The following is a 20,368-nucleotide window of genomic DNA, read 5'->3' as shown; positions in this document are numbered from 1 at the left end:
ACCAGAAGTAGAGCTGATTCAATTTTAAATCCTTGGCTTTGCCCTAGAATATCATATTAGAGGGAAATGAATCGTCAATGAGATTTGCTCAATTTAAATATTAAAGTTGATCACAATTTCTCTGCTTTATTTTAGTACTATGGTTGTGTGCCGAATGGTAGCAAAGTTGTAGGAATAGTAAAAATATGACGTTAAGTGTGGTGAATAATTTTTGAGTAGCCCAGGGGCTACTAAAATTTTTGACAGCACAGCAAATTGTGACGTTTCATTGGGCAAAGTCCCATGTCAATAATTGTAAATTCATTTGCGTTTTGGTAACCAACTTGAGTGCGGCATAATTTGGCCGCATAGATTGTGGGCAGACGACACTACATTTAAACGACTTATTTGACATAAATTTTTGCATTAATTTTTCGTGAAGTAATGACTTCTCCCGCTAAAAAATTAAGAGAGGTATCTTTAAAATAACATTACTTGTCTTACTCGCCGTGTTTTCCTCTTTTCCGAAGCAAGACCTAAAATATCTCCATATTGCAACGTTCGCATTTGCAATGTAACTGCTAGCAGTAATGGAAAATATTTTCGAAAATATTCATTACGCAAATAATTATTAATTTCTGGACTTTTCTTGTATTATTATGTGGCGCGCACATCAAACGTCAAAATTTGTCAGTGTTAGAAAAATTATCGATTGGCACAGCAAAATGAAATTTTTTTCTCACCAGTGTAAAAAAAAAACACCCTTCGTCATTTTTACATCTCACCATAGGAAATTGCTATCATTCGACACAGGTTCCTTATATGACATGTCTGATGGTGTAAAAGGAAGTTTAAAATTAACTATGTATCTAAAGTGGCACAAATTTTTCAGCTACTACATATGTACCAATTTATTTTGGGTGATTAACAATATGGCGCAAACAGTATAACCACACAAATGTTTAAATCATGACCTATGCAGTCAGAATTACTACAAATGATGCATTTACCCTTGCAACTTTAAATAATTCCCATAACGTGTATACAAATTGACAATATTGATAGTGGACACACATGCAACAAGGTTTGACATACATTTTCTATTTTTTGTATACATAAGTTGCTGCGATGCTATTTAAATTTTATGTTTAATTAAATTTGGAATACAATATATGGGCCCATAAATATTTATTTGTAGTTTGACGTTGCTGTACTATTATAATGTCAATGAAATGGTTTTACGGAAATTTAATGCAATTACTGCGAAATATTTAAAAATATTGCTACAAATTAGGCGTGACGTTTAAAGGCTGTTACTACGTTCTTTTTTACAGAAAAATTTCCGAAAATCGTTCTTTCGGTGGATTGACAAGGTTGCCACATTTGATTTTTTTGGGGTTTTTTGGCCAAAATGTTGCCATTCACATACAAAAATAATATGGCACCAAACTATTTATTAGCTGCCTACGAGCATTTGTACGCACAAATTGAGTGTGTGGGTCGTACTGAAATTCATGTATGTTTTTGTAATTTCTACCAAAATCCACCCCTTTGTAATTAATATATAATGGAACATAAAACAATTTAAAAAGAGACAAATGCAGAACTAATTTGTAAAAGTTATTAGATTTTGTAGCATTTTCACTTCAATAAAATGCAAATATACAGTAGTATCGTATCATCTTTAGAGATTTCTGTTTTGCTTCTAAACATCTGGCATAACGGAAATTTCATTCTCTCTCATCAAAATGTTTTTTATCGATAACACCCATAGATGATCTCAATTTCAACAGACCATTAGATTGTAACGGTAAGCGAAGAGAAACAAAGCTCAATATAAGCTGTGTTCGAGAACTCAAAAATTTGTGCAAATTTGCACAAATTTTTACTGGAAGTCGTTCGCGTACTTTATTTGCCAGCAGAAGAGAGCGAGAGAGAGAGCAAATTTTGACAGTTAGCGTTTAGATAACCTGCAAATTTCTACTGGAACTTTTTTTTGCCAGCAGAAATGTGCAACTTTGAACAGATTTTTTGTAAAGTTCAGCTGTTTTATGAAAAGCCGTCATTACATGAAAATACAAAAGCTAACGCAAAAATGGATCAAAAAGGCAGAGGTATGTAAAAAACAAAATATTGGTTATTGGTAATTATTAAATATGTTTCATTTTTATGTTCAGGCAGAGAACTCGACAAATGAAGTTTTTATTTTACCTCAAGTCAAGTTCTACGTTAAGTGCAAAATTTGCGGAATTATTCGAAAAAATCTTGACAAATTAAAAGATTGTATCCTTCCAGACACCAAGAAAAGAGCAATTATCGGTTTCTTAAGTGTTTTGATGGAATCATCATCATCGGAGAGCTACGATGAAACCAACACTTTTCCTCTGAATTTGTGAAAGAGGGAAGATGCTGTCCTGGGATTGAGTGGGTCTAGCTGTACAGTTAAACAAGTGTCGCAAAGGATTAGAAAAAATTAGTGCAAATTAGTCTGCTAATTGTGAACGGATACAAATATCTTCAATGATAGCAAAGTGTCGGTAGCCGCCACATGACCAAATAGAAAACTCCCTTAGCCTAACATCAGTGGTCGTAGCAATTTATCTAGCCATAATATCCAAAAGCATTAGATGGTTAGTCCAAGGTATCTTTGTCAGCACAACAAGTGTACTTTTGTATACGGTGATGGTATGTAAAGCAGTTGTAGTCCTATGCAGCCTTCGAATTGTCCAACGAGAGGAGCAGGAGGAGTAGTCGCTCATGCGTCTTGGCTACTGATAAGAGAAGGGAGATCGATCTGTACGACTCCCCCTTGCTCGTGTCCTTTTCAGGTTTCAGTAGCGGGATGAGACTGCCCATCTTCCAACATCGGGTTCCATAGTGTTCAGATAGGCTGAGGACTGTTGTAAGGTAAGGTAAGGTAACTCCAGGCAGATCCAGATTCTGCACCATCAAAGTAGATATTCTGTCTGGAACCAGCGCTTTGAGCGACTTTGCGCCACGGATGACATTCGTAGCTGCGTGCACGGTTGTTGTAGCAGTGTGTTGTACACTGAAAGACTCCATCGGGCCAATGCGGTATGTACAACCGGCTGCCATGGGATTTCACGGTAATTTGTGATGGCTGTCCAGCGCCACGGATATAACTGATATACGAATGACTACCCTTCTAGCCTTTTCACTTTCGGGTCAATAAATTGATGTTTATCTAAGGAAAACACCTCAAAAGTATCGCCAGCTTTTTTTATCAATTGTTTTCCAAGCTAGCAACAAAAAAACAACCAAAACAAAAATCAGCTGTTTTATTGCAAATTTTCACCGTAAGTCGTTTGCGAAAAATGGGGCTTTCTCTCCTGCAAATTTTTGCTGGAAAAGTACGCGAACAGACCTATAATAAAACAAAACTTGTTCTGTAACTTTTAAAATTTTTTATTATATATTGTTGGTACTAAAAAAGCATATAGTATTTTCATATGTATATATAGATATAGCTATTAGTATTTAATACAGTACGTAATTTGATTAGTTTTTCTTTTTCAGAAACATTTGGTTCGCCTAAAAAGCCTATGTGCCCATACGTTAAAGACAAAATTTTCAAATGTAAAAACACCACTTACTACTTAAAAATACTTTAAAACTGAACTGAAAGTCATCACCACATTTTCTAAATTTGATAAAATTTTTTTTATAGATTTAGCTAAGCAAGCGTCTACATAGATTTTTCCTAAAGCAACAACAGTAGTAGTTTTTATTTTGTGCCAAAACAACAACTGGGGAACAATGAATTCCTGTTGTTACCATGTGGCTTAAATTGTTGGGAGAAATGCTTTTTTCTATTAAAACAATGAAAAATACTGAGGCTGTTTTTTCTAATCTGTAGAGGAGGAGGAGAAAAAAAAACGAAACGAAACGATGGTTAAAATAAAGCCAGTTTAATTTCCAACAAATCAGAACATTTTGTTTTGCTTTAAATTGAAACTGAATGTAAATTCATAATACAGAGAAATGTACAAATCATCATCGCCATATATCTCATCCTCATATTCATAGTTACATACAAAATATACATAAAATAAATAATACAAAAAAAAAAGAAATAAAATAAAAAGGGGGTAGAAGGGAAGGGAAGCAGACAAAAGAAAGTATTCAAGAAACAAAAAAAATATATATATATACGCATGTATATATTAAAATTATACGTCCTTGTAAAGTTAGTTTACATCATATATAGCAGTTGTTATTATCATAGTAGTGCAGATGGTAGTAACATTAGTATAAGTTGTTGTTGCGTATATAATAGTAGCATTATCGTATATTAAATAGTTTTACAGTACTAAAGCTATAAAGTTCTTGTTTAACTATTGTTGATTGTTGTTTTTCTCCGTTTTGTTATTCCAAAGGGTTATATCTTTATTAAGAGCACTTCTCTTTCGTTTCTACCAAGACTTAAGAAGAATTCATTGCAACTAGAGCAGCAGTTGCCTGGGTAATAGGTATGAACTTGCAATTTGATTTTCTCATCGCTACAATCCTCCCCTAAGTATTAAGAAAAGAAAACAGTGAAGGTAACTAGGCTTATCTGTACCTTCTTGGACATCTTAGTGGCCATATCATCTAACCACATCATTGACAATCAATGTTGAGGTGTATTTCTTCTCTTGTGTTGTTTGTATGACAGCACTTGTCACCCTTCTGCCCTCAACATCCTGTTCGATGCCTTCGTCGGATTGCTGATGATCGGGTCTCTGATGATTCTCTACACATCCAATTGAGGTTACTTGTACACTGGTCTTGGATAGATACTGCGGCCTTTCGTGGGGCAATGAGGATCGATTGCTACCGCTGACCGAGGTCACATCATCATCGCTATTATCGTCGATCGTGCTGGCCACAAGGCTACGATGTGAGGATCTAAAGGACTGTGGCGGTGCCATGTGCCTTAACTGTATGGCTGAGCTTCGGGAACTAGAAGCTGCTGTTATGTCCTCTTCGGAGATTTCATCAAAAGCCGGTGGCGGTGTTGAAGATTCAGCCCCAAAGTGCGGATGCCGTAGCGCCGATGATGTGCTTTGAGAAGGAGTTCTTTGCGGTGTTCTCAGCGTAGCGGTGGAAGTTTTTCTCTTTGACTGTCTCAAGGGAAATGTTGGTGTTTTCTTGAATACCGTTTTGCCCATAAAATTCTGGAAACGCTGGGCATAGAAGGAAGGCCGACACACTGAAACTGTGTCCCCATTATAGATGATGGCCTTAAAGGTGTGTTCGAGTTTCTTTTCCAAACGATATGACTGCAAGATATCGATTATGCCTATGTACAGAATCAAACGCTCATCGTCCTCGGATCTGGCCGGTATGCCACCTGCAGGAACATCTTCATCCTCTTCAAAAGGCGTATCATCCGCCGTTATGGATTCCATGGCGGTAGAGAGAGCCACTAAACGTTGACGATTCATGCTGCGTGAACGATTCAAAGCGGAACCAGCCGCAGCTGCAGCACCCCCCTCAGCCTCGTTATCATTGGCCTCACGTATCTCATCGTGTCTTTGTAGCTTGGCCCTGGCATTCCGTATGCGCTCTTCCCTTTTTTCCTTGGCAGCCAAGTCCAGGTTGTGAATACCCACCAAAAGGGAGTAGTCCATAATTTGAAAGCTCTCCAAAACCATGCAATCTCTTTGAATGGTCTTAATCAGGGCATTGTACTTGTCCGTCTCCAAGAATATGCCATTAGGATGATGTTCCATAAAGTCCAAGTCTTTGTAGGTGGGACTCTCTTTTTGCCTTTCGGCCTTCGAGGCTTTTCGACGGAATGTGGAACCTTTCAAGTCGTACTTGGCATGCATTTTAATATCGGAGGGCAGCAAATTGTTCATGGCCACAAGGCGAACATTCTTCGTATTGTAGTGGAAACAATAAAGACCAAAGAATTTAGGCAGCAGAGTACGCGGATTTTGAGATAAGTTCATGTAGTAACCGGGTAGCAGTTTCTGCAAGAATTCACACTCCTTCTTTTGCACAGTCTTGATAATGAATTCATCATCGTCGGTTAGATAAAATATCGAACCCGAAGCCCCGGGATTGGAAAGCTGGCGCAAAGGAGCCGCACACATGGACATGAGAAAGTCATCGGGGGCAATGCCAAAAAGGTTCCGGAAATAGCGAAAAGCTATGGGGGCAAATACTTTAAAGCGAAACTCGCTGTAATGATGGGCTGGTGTAATCGAAGAGCCGTCCGGAGGAAAGGATATCGTTTCCATTTCAAAGAAGTCATTCATTAGCAAGTCCCTTTTGGGTTTGGAAGCCAAACTGCCCACGGTATGCTGTATGCCCAGCTGGATGGAGCCCATAATTTGCTTACTTTGAATCTTCTTGTAAGTAACTTCACCTTCCTCATCGACACGCCGATGGCCAATTTTCTTCTCATGCTTGGCCACTGTGGACGGATTGCGGGATATACTCTTGTCCAGGGTGGAGGCAGCGCTCTTGAATTTCTGCTGTTGGCTAATTTCATGCATCAGCAGCGCAGTGCTCTCTTGACCTCCATGGGCAATTGCGGCATCTCTAAACAATTGACGGGAAGTTGATGGTCGTGGTTGCAAATGAGTCTGTGACTGCGTGGGAGAAGGTGTACGAGGCGCATTATCCTCGTTATCAGAAGGCGAAGGCTTGATTATCGTTATAGTGGCAGTTGTAGTTTTATTCGATGTTATGGTCGTTGGTGTAGTGGGGGACTGCTGATCCGCTGCAGCAGTTGCCGTTGCACTTGCACTTGGTGATGCAGGCCTAACACCATCCCCTTGCTGATTATTATTGGAGGCATCTTCGATGGGCTGCTGTTGTTGTTGTTGTTGCTGTTTTATGGGTTCCAATTCAACGGAATACACAATACCATAATTGCCATTGCCATTCTCCATGGCCCCCACACAAATGGGTATAAAATACAACTGCAAATAGGAAATTTCATTTCATTGATTTTCAAAACTTTGATATTTTACTGTTACAACAACCAATGCCATTATGGGGTGTTGTTTGTGATGTGGTGGCGGCGGAGCGGCGATTTCAACAAAAAAGAAGAACAATTTATGTGAGAAGGAAATACAAAAACAAGAGACACAAAATAAAGTTGCTGGCCGTTAACATAGCGGCGATTTGGCGGAACCATTTCCGTCAGTCATTTAGAACATGAAAGCGCACATCGTCGAATCATGTTGCAATCGAATTTCAGTAGTCAACAAAGAAGAAATGCATTCCCAATTCAAAATTTTTATAAATAAACGGAGTGGGAGGCCGGCCCAACCCAACGCTTTGGATAGAGGGGGAAATGCCAGTTGGTGCTTCCCCCCACAAAAACAAACCCATCTCCTTAAATGTGACAAATTACTCATGCTGAAACGAGCTTTTGTATATTGTTGGGTGATTGAGTTGACTTTAGTTGTTGTTACTTTTGTTGTTGTTTTAAGTAGTACACATACATACACGCCTGATTTAAATAAAATTACAAAGTCGTATAAAAACGATTGCGCCGCTATGAGTGTGTGTTTCGCAAAAAAAAGTTAAAACAATAATAAACTGGAAGGAGTGGAGCGTTTGGTATTGAATCTGTGTCGATATGGCTAAAATGGCTTTCCTCAAGTACATGCTCGTCGCTCGTAGTATATGTTTTTTTTTTTTTATTCTTTATTGTATATACATATCAGTTGGGTTAAATGATGCATGAGTGAGTCACACCAACATCAACACCCAACTCTTGCCCATTATTCTCTTGGCCTATGCGAGCGGGTGTGATTTAAAAAACAAACAAAAAACCCCGCACTATAAACAACTGACAAAACCAACGACAATGGTGTGGCTACACAAGTTGAGAGAAAATCGCATTTGGAAGAGAAACAAATCATTTGGATGATGACATTAGCCACACACACATACACACACACAGCACCAGAAAGAAGACCAAAACAAATGGTTTGTTTGCTTTTGTGACTTTTGTGGCGAAACGCATATGTGGTATGTATACATAGTGCCCGCCGGCTGATAAGGCCGTCGTATATGTTTTTGGAAAACATTTGCTAATTATATTATTAGATATAATTGAGAGGAACCACTTGAAGATGACAAGGTTTAAAGGAAAACTACTACACACAATACCGGGGAGTAGAGTTTAACAAAAACCAACATGTTTGGATAAAAAATCAAAGGCCATGGAATTGGCAAATTCTCATATAAGAAATGCCATTTGCTTTAGGTAATGGAAAAACATTTATCATAAAATTTATTTAAAATTTGCTGATAAAACAAGTTTCTTACGAAGAGCGGCAAAACAATCTCGTTATTATTGCGAGCGAAAACCAAAATAAATCATGAGTTGTTGGTAAGAGTTTGATCTTAAAGTATTGGGAATTATATGTACCTGACGAAAGAGGCTAAAGTTCGCAAGGTGAAAAAATTGTAACAAGAAGCTGACAAAAGTGTTAATTGAAAGATTCGAGGCAATTTGTAAGTGTCACCTACATAAATGGCGATATTATTTGTTTACAAAATACTTGCATTGGTTATAGGAATCATTGTGATTTAAGAGGGCATCGTTCATTTTATAATTATGAAGTAGACCCTGGACCGTAACGGGGTTGCTCACTTTGGAGTTTGGCGACGATCGCTACCTCCACATACAGAAATGTGGCTACAACAAAACTTGTTTTTATAATTCAGGTGTGTTCTGTGTTTCACCTCACTCCATTACCATCAGCCAACACACAGGGGTTGTCCCCTATTAATGTAGTGCATTGCGTTGGCGAAAGGAAATTAGCAATTGGAAAGGGGGGGAAAGGATGTAGTGCTTATTGACATTTGGATGTCAAAGTGGGTGGGAAACCATTAGCCGAAAATCGATTCCACATACGAACGGTACGGGCGATATAAGAATTCCCTCTACAATGCTTTGTGCGGTCCGCTGACCAATCAATTACAAACGGGTTTGAGTTACTGGAATGTCTAGTATCCCTGACATACGTCCTTACATCAGGAATTAGATGACGAAAGTACCGATAGAACAGCGCTAAACAAACCACATTGTGACAATGATCAAGGGAGGCAATAGAGTTGGATACATCACTGTCCCCAATCAAAGCCATAGCTCTCCTCTGTACACGGTCTAGTAGCTCCAGGGATGATTTTGAAGCTCCAGCCCATACATGTTAGTTGTACTTCATTATTGGCCTTATAAAAGTGGTGTAGATGTTAAGAAGATAAGACGGAGTGAAGTTATTCTTACACCGTTTAAGGAAGCCTAAACACTTGAATGCTTCTTTCGATACTTCAAATACATGTTTAGCCCAACGGACATCACTTTGTATTTTCATGCTCAGAACATCAAGAACTTCCGATTGGTCAACACCTATTCCGTTGATAGAGACAAAGATGATCGTAATGGGTCAGCGAATCGTTTTTCTGGGCATTCAGTAGTGAGAGCGGCAGCTCCATCACATCTAGAAGAGGCCCCCTGAACATATCAAATTACCTAGTCTTTTGGTAGCATACTACAATATATGCATACTCTGAACGGCCGCACACCGTGATGAAAACGTCATCCTCTTAGCCAATAAACTTTAAGTGTCTTTTTCAAATGACCTGAAAATCCGACAGATATCCAAGAGTCAAAGAGGGGTACATAACCCCTACTTGTGGTGAGCTGGAACAGGGTGGCCATTGGTTATTTAAAGGCGCCAATAACTCGGCTTGTCATTTCGAGCATCATAGGCACTCAGTATTTGTGCAACAGTCAGTGACGCCCGGTCTCTCACTGAGACTCTCCGCTCGATACCGCTGATTGTCCGCCACTGCCGTTGCAGTAACTCCGTGTGGAGCATTCCACTATCCGTAACCTGTGGACGCGCCCGGTTTTAACATCAGACCTTAATGTTCCAACCAGTTTTGTGGGTAAAGCCTCCGGAGCTAATTGGAATTTTAAACATTTTTAATTATGCATTTTCTTGCTTGACACTCAAAAATGAACAAAACTTCTTTCTTGTTACTCTGATTGGTCGAAGCAAATTTGCCGAAAATTTTAAATGTCAGGGCGAACCGAATTTTCTTCGCGCTGTTTACAAATTTTGACATATCAAGTTCCCAAAAAAAAATGCTTTGTATGGTACAATAAAGATAGTCTTGCCACTGTTCCTCAAGAGGGTGTTAGTGCAAAAAAAGTCGAAAAATTGAAATTGAAAGCCATTCATAAATGGTTTACATCGGTTTACTCATCTCCAAGTTTGATATTGTTGCACTGTATATGTAAGGAAAGGAAAAAGTCGGGCGGTGCCGACTTCATAATACCCTTCACCTACCATATAAATACCAAGTAGGAGCTATATCCAATTCTGAAGCAATTTTGATTGACCTCGTCGGATGTTTTCAGATGAGTTATTAAACAATCCGCATCAAATTTCGAGCAAAGCAAATATGTTGCAAATGGAATAACTACAGTTGACAAATGACAACAAATTACCCAAAATCTGACGAAAATATATGATGAACCGATTTCGACCAAACTTAATGGGTAATGTGGAAGTTGTCGAGGAAAGCGTTGTACAAAATTGGGAAAATTTGGGAAGATTTGACAATAAATGCGCTTGCAGTGGTTCTGGCAATAAAATGGTCTAACAAATGACCATTTTATTGCTGTATTACTGCAAATCGGAAGAACATATATATGGGAGCTATATCCAAATCTGAACCGATTTCTAAGTTATATCGAGAGTAATAGGGAAATCCTTCCTGCCAAATTTCGAGAGAATCGGTTTACAAATGACCATTTTATTGCTGTATTACTGCAAATCGGACGGCATATATATGGGAGCTATATTTCAAGTTGAACCGATTTTTTTGAAATACACCAGTAATATTGGGAGCCAAGAGAAAATCCTTCCTACCAAATTTCAAGAGAACCGGTCAAGAAATTACCATTTTATGGCTGTATTACTGCAAATCGGACGAACATATATAAGAGAGCTGTATCTAAATCTGAACCGGTTTTAATAAAATATATCCCTTATATCGAGAGTCATAAGAAAATCCTTCCTGCCGAATTTGGAGAGAATCGGTTAACAAATTACCATTTATTGCCGTATTACTGCAAATCTATGTCTAACTATGTCCAAATCTTAATCGATATTTCCAATTTCAATAGGCTTTGTCTCTAGGCCAAAAAACATGAAAATTGCGACCTGTAGTTTGTACACAAATTAACATGGACAGACGGACATAACTAAATCAAATCAGAAAGTGATTCTGAGTCGATCGGTATACTTATCAATCACTTCCTTTTGGGTGTTACAAACAAATGCTCAAAGTTGTAATACCCTGTACCACAGTAGTGGTGTAGAATCAAAATAATTAAGTAAAATAAAAAGTGATAACCTAAAATTTTTATTCCCAATATTTGATTCATATTACCACCAAATGACCCCAAGGCAAAAATGTTGTTCCTCTTTATGGAAAAATCTAGCAACAAAATTGCAAATTGCAATTTTGCCCATAAGCATGTAAAACTGTGGAAAAGCGAAAGGGTCGGCAGGACGATTACAATTTTATGGGGTTATCTGGATTGTGAAAAGACGAGGCTATTGCTGAAAGAAAGCAAGCAGGAGGTCCGTAAAGCATTCGGTATCATAACAGGACACATGAGACTTTGAGCCGCAACCTCTTTTCAACCTAACCTACCCAAAGAAAAATTCCCCAATTGGGGAGAATTTGTGGAGAAATTTAAAATACTGGCAACACCATTTATATACACGCATTCTATCTGTTGGCACATGAATTAAAATCAGCTGATCGGAGCATACGTTTATATTAAATATGGCTAATATTTTTCGAAAATTGCAAACAATAATATAGGCACAAAAAATTCTTTCTGAGTAGATTCATATCGTTTTCCTTCCATTGCAAAGTTGTTCGCCACATGGCAACAGTAATTGCAAATGCAATTCTTTTTGCACAAAGAAATAACGGCCTAATTACTTTAAAGATACTTCTTACTATTTGACCTACGGCATATTCAGGCTGTTCAGGCTTAAAATGGTTTTATGGAATTACAAAGTGCGTGCACTTTTGCTGAATAAAAATATTTTCCCTGCGAAACTTGGAATCTAATGATACATTCAAGGGTCAAGAATGCGGGGAATTTACTTTCCACTGGCTGCATGAATACATAATGTAGAGAATACCGGGGAGCTAGGTATGAGAGCTATGGAGAAGAAGTTTTACAAAGACAATTGGGCAGCATCTCAGGAACTGAAACTGGATATAAACAGATATTTAGGCAGAAAAAGACGTTGCTTGCACTGCAATTCAATTTGTAGATCCTAAAACAAGTCAAACTTTCCTGTTGACTATTTTCTCTATGAATCATTGTAATGGAGTGCCCCCTTTGACTACCACAGTTTTGAGGCACAATTTCGCGGAAGAATTCCAATATCGGTTAGCCATGGATTGGGGCATACAATGAGGAGCTTATCGATAAGGTTGCTCCTCTATTCTAATGTTATTCATACACGGAGTTTGCACATATTTATATCGAAAATTAGGAGACGAACATTTTGCATGCTATTTTTGCGCATAGTAAAAGGGTGGGAAACCCACATACTTTAACATATGTGGTCCGTCTACGTCTCTAAAGGAGATTCAGAAACATTTGCCGCTATTCCTTGGTTGCGTTTGTGAAAGTATGGTAATACTTAATTATCATTTTGATCTTGCTCTGTGGCTGCTGCCAACATAAGTTAAGCCAACGATTTAAAATGTGCTCAACAGAATGTTAATCAAAGCAACAAATGCAAATTTGCCTATGAACAATTCATCAAGGAACAGGGGCAAACTTCTCACATATCAGTAAAAACTTTTTATAGCCGTACTGCGACTTTTTAGTGCCGTACTGCGACACCCCTTTGGGGAAACGTTTTTAGATGGCCTAGTACCTCATAAATGTTGCCAGCATTAGGAGGGGATAAACACCGCAGAAAACATTTTGTTTCAGTCAATTTGGCTGCCGGTGCCCTTACAATGCTGCCTTAGACTAATGTAATGCCTTTTAAACGTTTTATACAATTAAGAGCTGAGCTCCTGAAATTGAACATATTTCTGGAGATCAGCTAGACTTTTACACAGCGATTCTACAAATACCAATTGAATGAAATAGCCTTCGAATCGCCTGCTAGCCTGAAAAATGCTATCAATATTTTTGGCATTTTTTAAAAGTGATTAACCTCTACATCAAATCATTTATTTTTCCCATAGATCAATGTTCACAGGTACTCTCACGTTGCCCTCTTGTTGTAAACATTCATTGGGGTATACAAACAATTCGTGATGTAAACAACAAATGTTTTCATCATTCAAGCAATTAAAAAAAACGTGAGTTCATGGAAAAACCAAATATGACGAAATGAAAGATTTTCCAAAACAAAAGAATCCAAAAGAACATATAAACACAAGACATTGTCTATAGATAAAATAGCAAAAAGATCCATGTCTCATCATTTCCAAACAATATTGGGGCATAAAAATAAATAATAAATATTTTGAAGGAAGCAAGTCATAAAAACAAGAAACTTTGTTCATATTATAAACAAAAGGAAGTGAAATATGTAAAAAGCAAAATAGATAAACGTATGGCGAATGGCCTTAACGAACTCAATAGCAATGGCAATAGCAAAAGCGGCATGGTGAGTTCATCATCAACAGTTTGAGAGACTAGTAGGATGTAGAAAAAGTCAAATGAGTACAAAATATTAAAAAAAAGTAGATTACTCGGGCAATTATTAACAATTAAAAGCTTAAAGTGTTTATAATTGGCCAACCACCGAACAAATTCATACTAGTATAGACAATAAAGAATGTGTACGATAAACATTTTCAAAACTAAACAAACTCCTAATGATTTTTGGTTTTTTGTTTCTTATCATCAATAATTCTTGAAATATCTGACGTAGCAAAAACCAAAAATATTCAAGATATGACTGAATGTTATCTTAATAGACGTTTGCTAAAATTTAATGACAAGGCTTTAATTGTACTTATCTGTAGCAATAAATAAGCGTACAGCTGAATTATATAATTATTCCAAAAACATAACTTTGTTGTATTTGCACTATGGCATTGTTGTGTGCGATGATGACATATGAAGCAGAAAAAAATCCAAAAACTCTCATATGGCAACACCTTGTAATCAGCGAAATACTAACCAAGGGCAGAAATACAACTCTGCTTTTGTTTTTGCTAAACGGCGCTTGAGACGCCAACGTCGACGCAGAGAAAGCAACAACAAAGAGTACTGCGTCGGCAGACCTCCACAATTCAATGGCTGTGTTTTTATTTTAATGGATTTGACAAAAAACACACAGCCATATCACACACAGATAAACGCGAACGATACACACCAAAAGCCGCAATTTGGAAAGCATTTTTGGATTAGTTCAAGCAAAAACACACACAGTGCAATAAAAGTGAAATTTTTTCCACATCTATTTCAAGTTTTCACCAAAGGTAGGTAGTAAATTATGGCCTAGTGTTTCAAGGGGGTTTGGTTTTAGGGGTTGCAGCAACTATTTTCTCTTGTTTTTGTATTCCTATTTTTTTTTTTTGTTAAAATCCACGATCCTTTACTCACTCAACAAAAATGCTTACTTTGGATTTAATTTTTCTGTATTAGAACGAACGTAGATTTTGTTACTGCTCACTTCTCTTTTTGGCAAAGTATTTTCGTTGAAATATGTAAGGTCAAATCCGGCCAGCGACCAGAGTTTGTGTGGTGCGTTGAACGCGAAAAAAAACGTTTTTAGTCTCACATAAAAATACTGAATGAAGCAACAAGTTCCAGCCAGTCTTTTCAGTGTGTTTCTTTCTTATATATATTACAACAGCGCCCCTCAGCCAACAACAAACAGTTCACAAACACTCTCTCTCACACACAAATGTGTCTCACTCAGTCAATTGAGCAGCAGAGTAACAACAAATCGACAGCAACAAGAAAAAAAATAATTTCAGCGATGCTTCTTCTCTTTTCAAATATTTTCTATATGAAATCATAAAAAAAGCGAATTCTTGCACGAGAAGTGTTAAAAACAACAATAACTCTTTGTATTTTCTATATATATAGGGTGTTTTTTTTTATTTTCGTTAGATGATCACTTTTTTCTATAGAAGGGGCGTTGTTGCTTCACAGATATATTTTCTCTTCAATATTTGGCCAAATATATGAATTTTGCATTTATTTACAGCGTATATCACATTCACATTTAGTAATATTGTTTTATTTTCTGTTGGATTTTGGAATTTTGTTAACAATTTAATTACTACAAAAACCAAAACGCGGACAGTGGACAGCTGTGTTTCGAGTTGTTTGCGTCGATGAAAATTTCGTTATAAAATGACAGGCGCTCTTTGATAACCAGCTTGCCGAGACGGCATTCACAATTCGAGTGTGTGTGTGTATGCATGGTTTTGAGAGGAGAGAGAGAGAGTAATTTTATTAACGTAATATAGCTGTCCTATTCTAATACACATGCATGGGCAGCATATACACAATGTAAATTATTATCAATGCTGTCTTCTTTGTCTCTGCCAGCAAGCTAAAAAGCGAAGTTACCAGATTGAAATTAACATTGAAATGAAATGGCATGTTGCCGTATGTGTGCAATGCGTTATAGTCCGTTATGATCATACATGAGGCAAAGCGGTTTGTTTGGAATCAGTTGTCACTTAATTTTATTTAAATCGGAAATTGAGGTTGTTATGATTTGTCATTTTACTATTAGGTTTCGGCATGGATTTAGTAAGATGTTAGATGATATATTCTTCAAATATTATTTCAAAGAATTTGTAAACCGAAAGTTCATCAATGTATTTGTATTTAAAAAATATAAATTAATTTAATTTTATTTAAAAAAAAATTAACGCACTTTCTGTTCTGCTTTGGGATTAGTTTCAAAACTTTAACACAAATATTGCAGTGTTATTTTTTTCTGTTGTATATGTTTACGGTTTATATGTTACCAGCCTCAAAAATCTAACGTTTGATGGCAAATGACAGTTAAGTTGCCATCTCAGAGATAATCAAAACATATGGGTCAATTGATCATTAAATGACAATAGGTCATTATCTGGACAATTTGCCGCATTTGTTAACCTCCAAATTCTTCGCTAACGTACAAGTGACATAATAACATATCGACAGGAAAGATTTTAACTATCACACGCATATCCATAGTCTCTAAAAATATTTGGAACTCATTAAAATGCCTAAAAATCCCTCAAAATAAACTTCACAGATCACAAATTCAATGGGAAAACAAAAATAAACTTTTCCACATTAGTTTGTATTTGTAACATAATCATAGCTTTTTTGTTGTTGTTTTAGACTATCTCCAACGAAAAACGGTAGAGGAACAATACAATTTACATATAAATAAAGTTGAATAACACAACAGCGAAAGGTGGCCACAGCATCAACGCCACTGTTTTATAAGAGCAGTAGCAATATATTGAAAATAAAAAAAAACTAATGATTGTTAAATTGATACAATTACAAAATTGTGTGAAAACCCCTTCTACACATAGACAGCAGTTTTAAAGCACTTCCTGGTGTAAATTTTATTCATTTTTTGTAGTACAATTTCTGCCATTAGTGGCCAGTATAAATCCATAATTAAATATAAATATAGAATATATAGATTCTCGTTGCTTGAGGTGATGTTTTGTGCGTTTTGCATGGCCCGATGACTGAATAGAGATGCCAATTGAGATTTAGATTTTGGCAACACAAATACAGTACTTAAGGGGTGCTTCACACTATGAGAAAACTATACGGTTATAAGGGATTCCGGTATGTTTACACTATAGGCATTGTTCAAGTATTCTTTCAGTGATACGAGTAGTAATAATTGAACTTTTATTTTTTCTTAAACACATTCACCGTTTCTTTCTTGAATTTTCATATTCACTCCAAAAGTCAGCTACGCACTGACATCTCTATGAGTAATTTAGTTGTTGGCTTCATGTTTTTCAACTACCAAATTATAATTTAATTAAAAGTAATATTTGTTGCCACAAACAATTTAGCAATCGACGAGCTTCCAAAGTGCACAACGTAATTAAATTGTGGCCTCTTTCCCCTTAGCCTATGACCACAAAACAAAAAAAAAAAAAAACAATAACCGTATACTCAGACTCCCAGACTCCATGGACTAATAGGCCAACAAAGCCTCAATAGGTTGCGAGAGAGAACGACCGCAATGCGGAGAGGTGTCAATGTAAATGGCCCTTTTATTTGTGGTTAAGTCGATTTTAGCCAATTGCCATAGCATTGAACTCGGCCTAGCGTACGCAGTCATCAAAAGCCATGCAGTTAAATAACCAGTCTATCCAAAGGCCCAAAACGTCTCGGCTTAACAAACCAGCTAGCTAATCCAATAAATGTTTTTCCATTGTTGCTGCTGATGGTTTTCCTTATTAGTGAAGGAGCACTAACATTAATGGTAGTATTCATTTTTTTTTCTTTGCAAAGCATGCCAGGCATTTCTGCTGGGGGGAAAACATAAAATACCAAAGCAACCAAGACATTGTCGGGGCCGTTGTTGTTGTCGCTGTGTTTTTCACATGTATTGAATTTTAATTAATTTAAGTATATTGAATTTCTTAGGTTACTGCTGAAGTAGCAGCAACGACTGAGGCGTCTGCTCTTCTGGCTATAGCCCCAATAAAAACCAACAAACCAATTTTGTATATTATTTTGCGAGTTCGTGTGCAAATTTCATTAGAAAAGCCCTCTACTATGCATAAGAACCTGAAAGAGAACCAATATGTTGCTATTCAACATTGTGGCAATAAATCTGTTATTCTTGAAAGGTAGCCGGTACTTTTGGCTATGCACATGTCGTGGTTGTCGTCATTGTTATTCCGAATCACAGTTCAACACCTTGAAGGTGTTTGTCAAACACAAAAATTCCTAATAGTTTTATTTTTAGACAATTGCTACCTTTGTGGTTCATTGATCTGAAAGAAATATCTTTGACTAGAACTTCGAGGTAACATGCATCAAATAGCATGTTTCATCCCGGCACGGCATAGCTGTGAGCACCACACAGGCTGGAACATTGAGGTCCGATCTGTTTGGTGTTCATTGCTGTCACGAGAAGCTTAGCTGCGAGCTAGCGGGCTCATCCATAGGTTGCGGATAGTGGAATGCTCCATGCAGAGTAGCTGCAGGGACAGTCGCGGACAATCAGCGGTATCGAGCGCAGAGTCTCAGTGACAGGCCGGCGGCATCGGTACAAATACTGAGTGTCTATGATGTTCGATATGACTAGGCGAGTTATTGACGGCTTCAAATAACCAACGGCCATCCTGTTCCCGCGGAGATAGGTTCGGCGCAAGCTTGCTGAGATAGTAGCTTGGCAAAGATCGCCACATTTACATGAAAATGTAGCTACAACAACATGTTTCATTTTTGTTGAAGAGCAATTGTGGAGCCAAGGCGGATTTATAAAGGTGGTCTCACGCGAACAGCTGTTAACAGCCTTCCAGGTTTGACGGTATTAAGATATCAGATATTTGTTTGCATTCTCTTTGTTGTCATCTTCTTTCTCGCATATTCTCTGCTCATGTAGGCACACGTATACACACACGCACACAAATTTCTTTGTGTGTATTGGCAAAAAGTCGATCAGCTTGATGGCAAGGTGGCTGACTACATCATATGATTTGTGGTTGTTGTACAAATGAGACCACCTTTAATAGTTTCACCATGGATAAAAGTATGGCATATAGTAAAGCTTGCCAGATGGTTGGGATTATCCCGACTATTTGAAAAAATTTGGAGAGTTCCGACTTTTAGAGCCTACATCAACCAACCATAAGTATAAATACGAGGTGGTAATATAAAGTACTACAAAACTGTTTTCACTAATAATGCTGTTGGACTGAAACTTGGTGCTATTGTTTTTAATCCCTTCCTATTTTACTTGGGGTAGTCGTACTTTTCACCCATTTTCGTTGAAATCATCCAAATCACTGCCAATTGTGGGCCACACAGGACCAACTTTCGGTATGGCCCCCATGTTACCCCTTGAAAGCACAAAGAGTGTGTTTTTAGCCGATATTCTGTTCGTCTGTCCGCCTTGGTGTCGAAATCGTAATTGCGTTTCTACAAATGAAGCTATTCGCTTGAAATTTTGCAAAGTTACTTCTTAGTATTGGCCACCGTAGCGCAGAGGTTACATGTGCACCAATGACGCTGTACGCTTGGGTTCGAATCCTGGCGAGAACATCAGAACAAAATTGTCAACGGTGGTTATATTCTGGGGAAATTTCTATGGTATTCAGCCTTGTTAAACTTCTCTACCATTTGGACTCGGCTGTAAAAAGAAGGTTTCATATCATATCATATCTATGAGCCTTTTTAGTACGTCTCTGGATGTGACACTTCCTATTTTTGACCTTGTCGCATAACTAAATTATTCTTTTCCTCCTAAGCAGACAGATCTCAATCTTCTCTGGGTCTACATTCAAGTGATGGCGAAAACATCAGAAACAAATTGTCGGCGGTGGTTCAAAACCCTCCTCAGTCATGAACAGTTGTAGACATATAAACAGAAAGATCTGTGTTCTCTGAGTCTACATTCAGGTTCTTAGGTGATTCGGATTCTGACTAGTTCAAAACCTCGCTCAGTCATGAACGGTAGTAGACTGGAGTGGTTATAAAATCAACCCTGTGACATGCCCTGAGTTGTGAGGTATTATGGCAGGTTAACACTTTTCTCCAAAGAGGTGTCTTACTGTGGCACGCCGTTCGGGCTCGGCTATAGTAGTAGTAGTAGTAGTAAGGTATCTTTATTCAGATAAATTCGAGAGCTTAATACAATTTACATTATTTTACATTTCTAAATTTTGTGAATATTAGTCTGAAAAAAGATTTTACGGCTGTGACAATGTTGTCGTGAGCCGGTGCTAGTAACATTACATAATTCATAATATTATCGATATTCATTTATTATAAGTTTACGATATTGAGTCGCAGACTTCAGGTATGAGATAAGTTTTGGCCAGTCATCTATTTGGTTTCCATCAAGTATTTCAATAATTTCGGTATGCGTTAGGAATGGTTTTCCAAACACTCGATCTCTGATTTCTCTCAGAATAGGACAGTTTCCAAGGAAGTGATTTAGGTTTTCCAGCTCCCGGAGATTGCAGAGTGTGCATAGTGCGTTTTCTTCAGTAGCTCCGTTTGTACTGCCGTTTAAATAAATCAAATCGCATCTAGCTTTTAAAATCCATGTTATCTCCGATTGAGTATAGCAGCCATTCATGTACGATAGGCAGCGTGTATAATCTAGATATTTGTATATCCTAGTGT

General features: G+C 37.5%; 3 protein-coding genes across 4 annotated transcripts in view; 1 reads left to right on the top strand and 2 right to left on the bottom strand.

The window, feature by feature from the left end:
- The window catches only part of LOC106081167 (uncharacterized), a 49,191-nt gene that overhangs the window by 6,560 nt on the left and 22,263 nt on the right, over positions 1-20,368 (bottom strand). The window contains exon 1 of one of the 2 annotated variants that reach the window (XM_059370372.1): positions 15,148-15,416. The exons of the other annotated variant lie outside the window; for it this stretch is intronic. The gene's annotated coding sequence lies outside the window, so the exon portion shown is untranslated. Of the gene's footprint in view, positions 1-15,147; positions 15,417-20,368 lie in introns of those variants that run through there. 2 annotated transcript variants of the gene reach the window in all.
- Positions 3,893-15,154, bottom strand: LOC106081168 (phosphatidylinositol 4-phosphate 5-kinase type-1 alpha). The gene is made up of 2 exons (XM_013242951.2): positions 14,644-15,154; positions 3,893-6,914 (listed from the first exon to the last, which is right to left on the bottom strand). Exon 2 carries the CDS (start codon positions 6,882-6,884, stop codon positions 4,587-4,589), a length of 2,298 nt encoding a protein of 765 aa, XP_013098405.2. The 5' UTR covers positions 6,885-6,914; positions 14,644-15,154; the 3' UTR covers positions 3,893-4,586.
- Positions 13,974-20,368, top strand: part of LOC106087883 (inositol-pentakisphosphate 2-kinase) — a 308,454-nt gene continuing 302,059 nt past the window's right edge. The window contains exon 1 of the mRNA XM_059370373.1: positions 13,974-14,502. The gene's annotated coding sequence lies outside the window, so the exon portion shown is untranslated. The remainder of the gene's footprint in view (positions 14,503-20,368) is intronic.

Source organism: Stomoxys calcitrans, chromosome 5 (assembly GCF_963082655.1).
Source record: "Stomoxys calcitrans chromosome 5, idStoCalc2.1, whole genome shotgun sequence".
Taxonomy (NCBI): domain Eukaryota; kingdom Metazoa; phylum Arthropoda; class Insecta; order Diptera; family Muscidae; genus Stomoxys; species Stomoxys calcitrans.
This window is presented reverse-complemented; position numbering and strand designations above follow the sequence as displayed.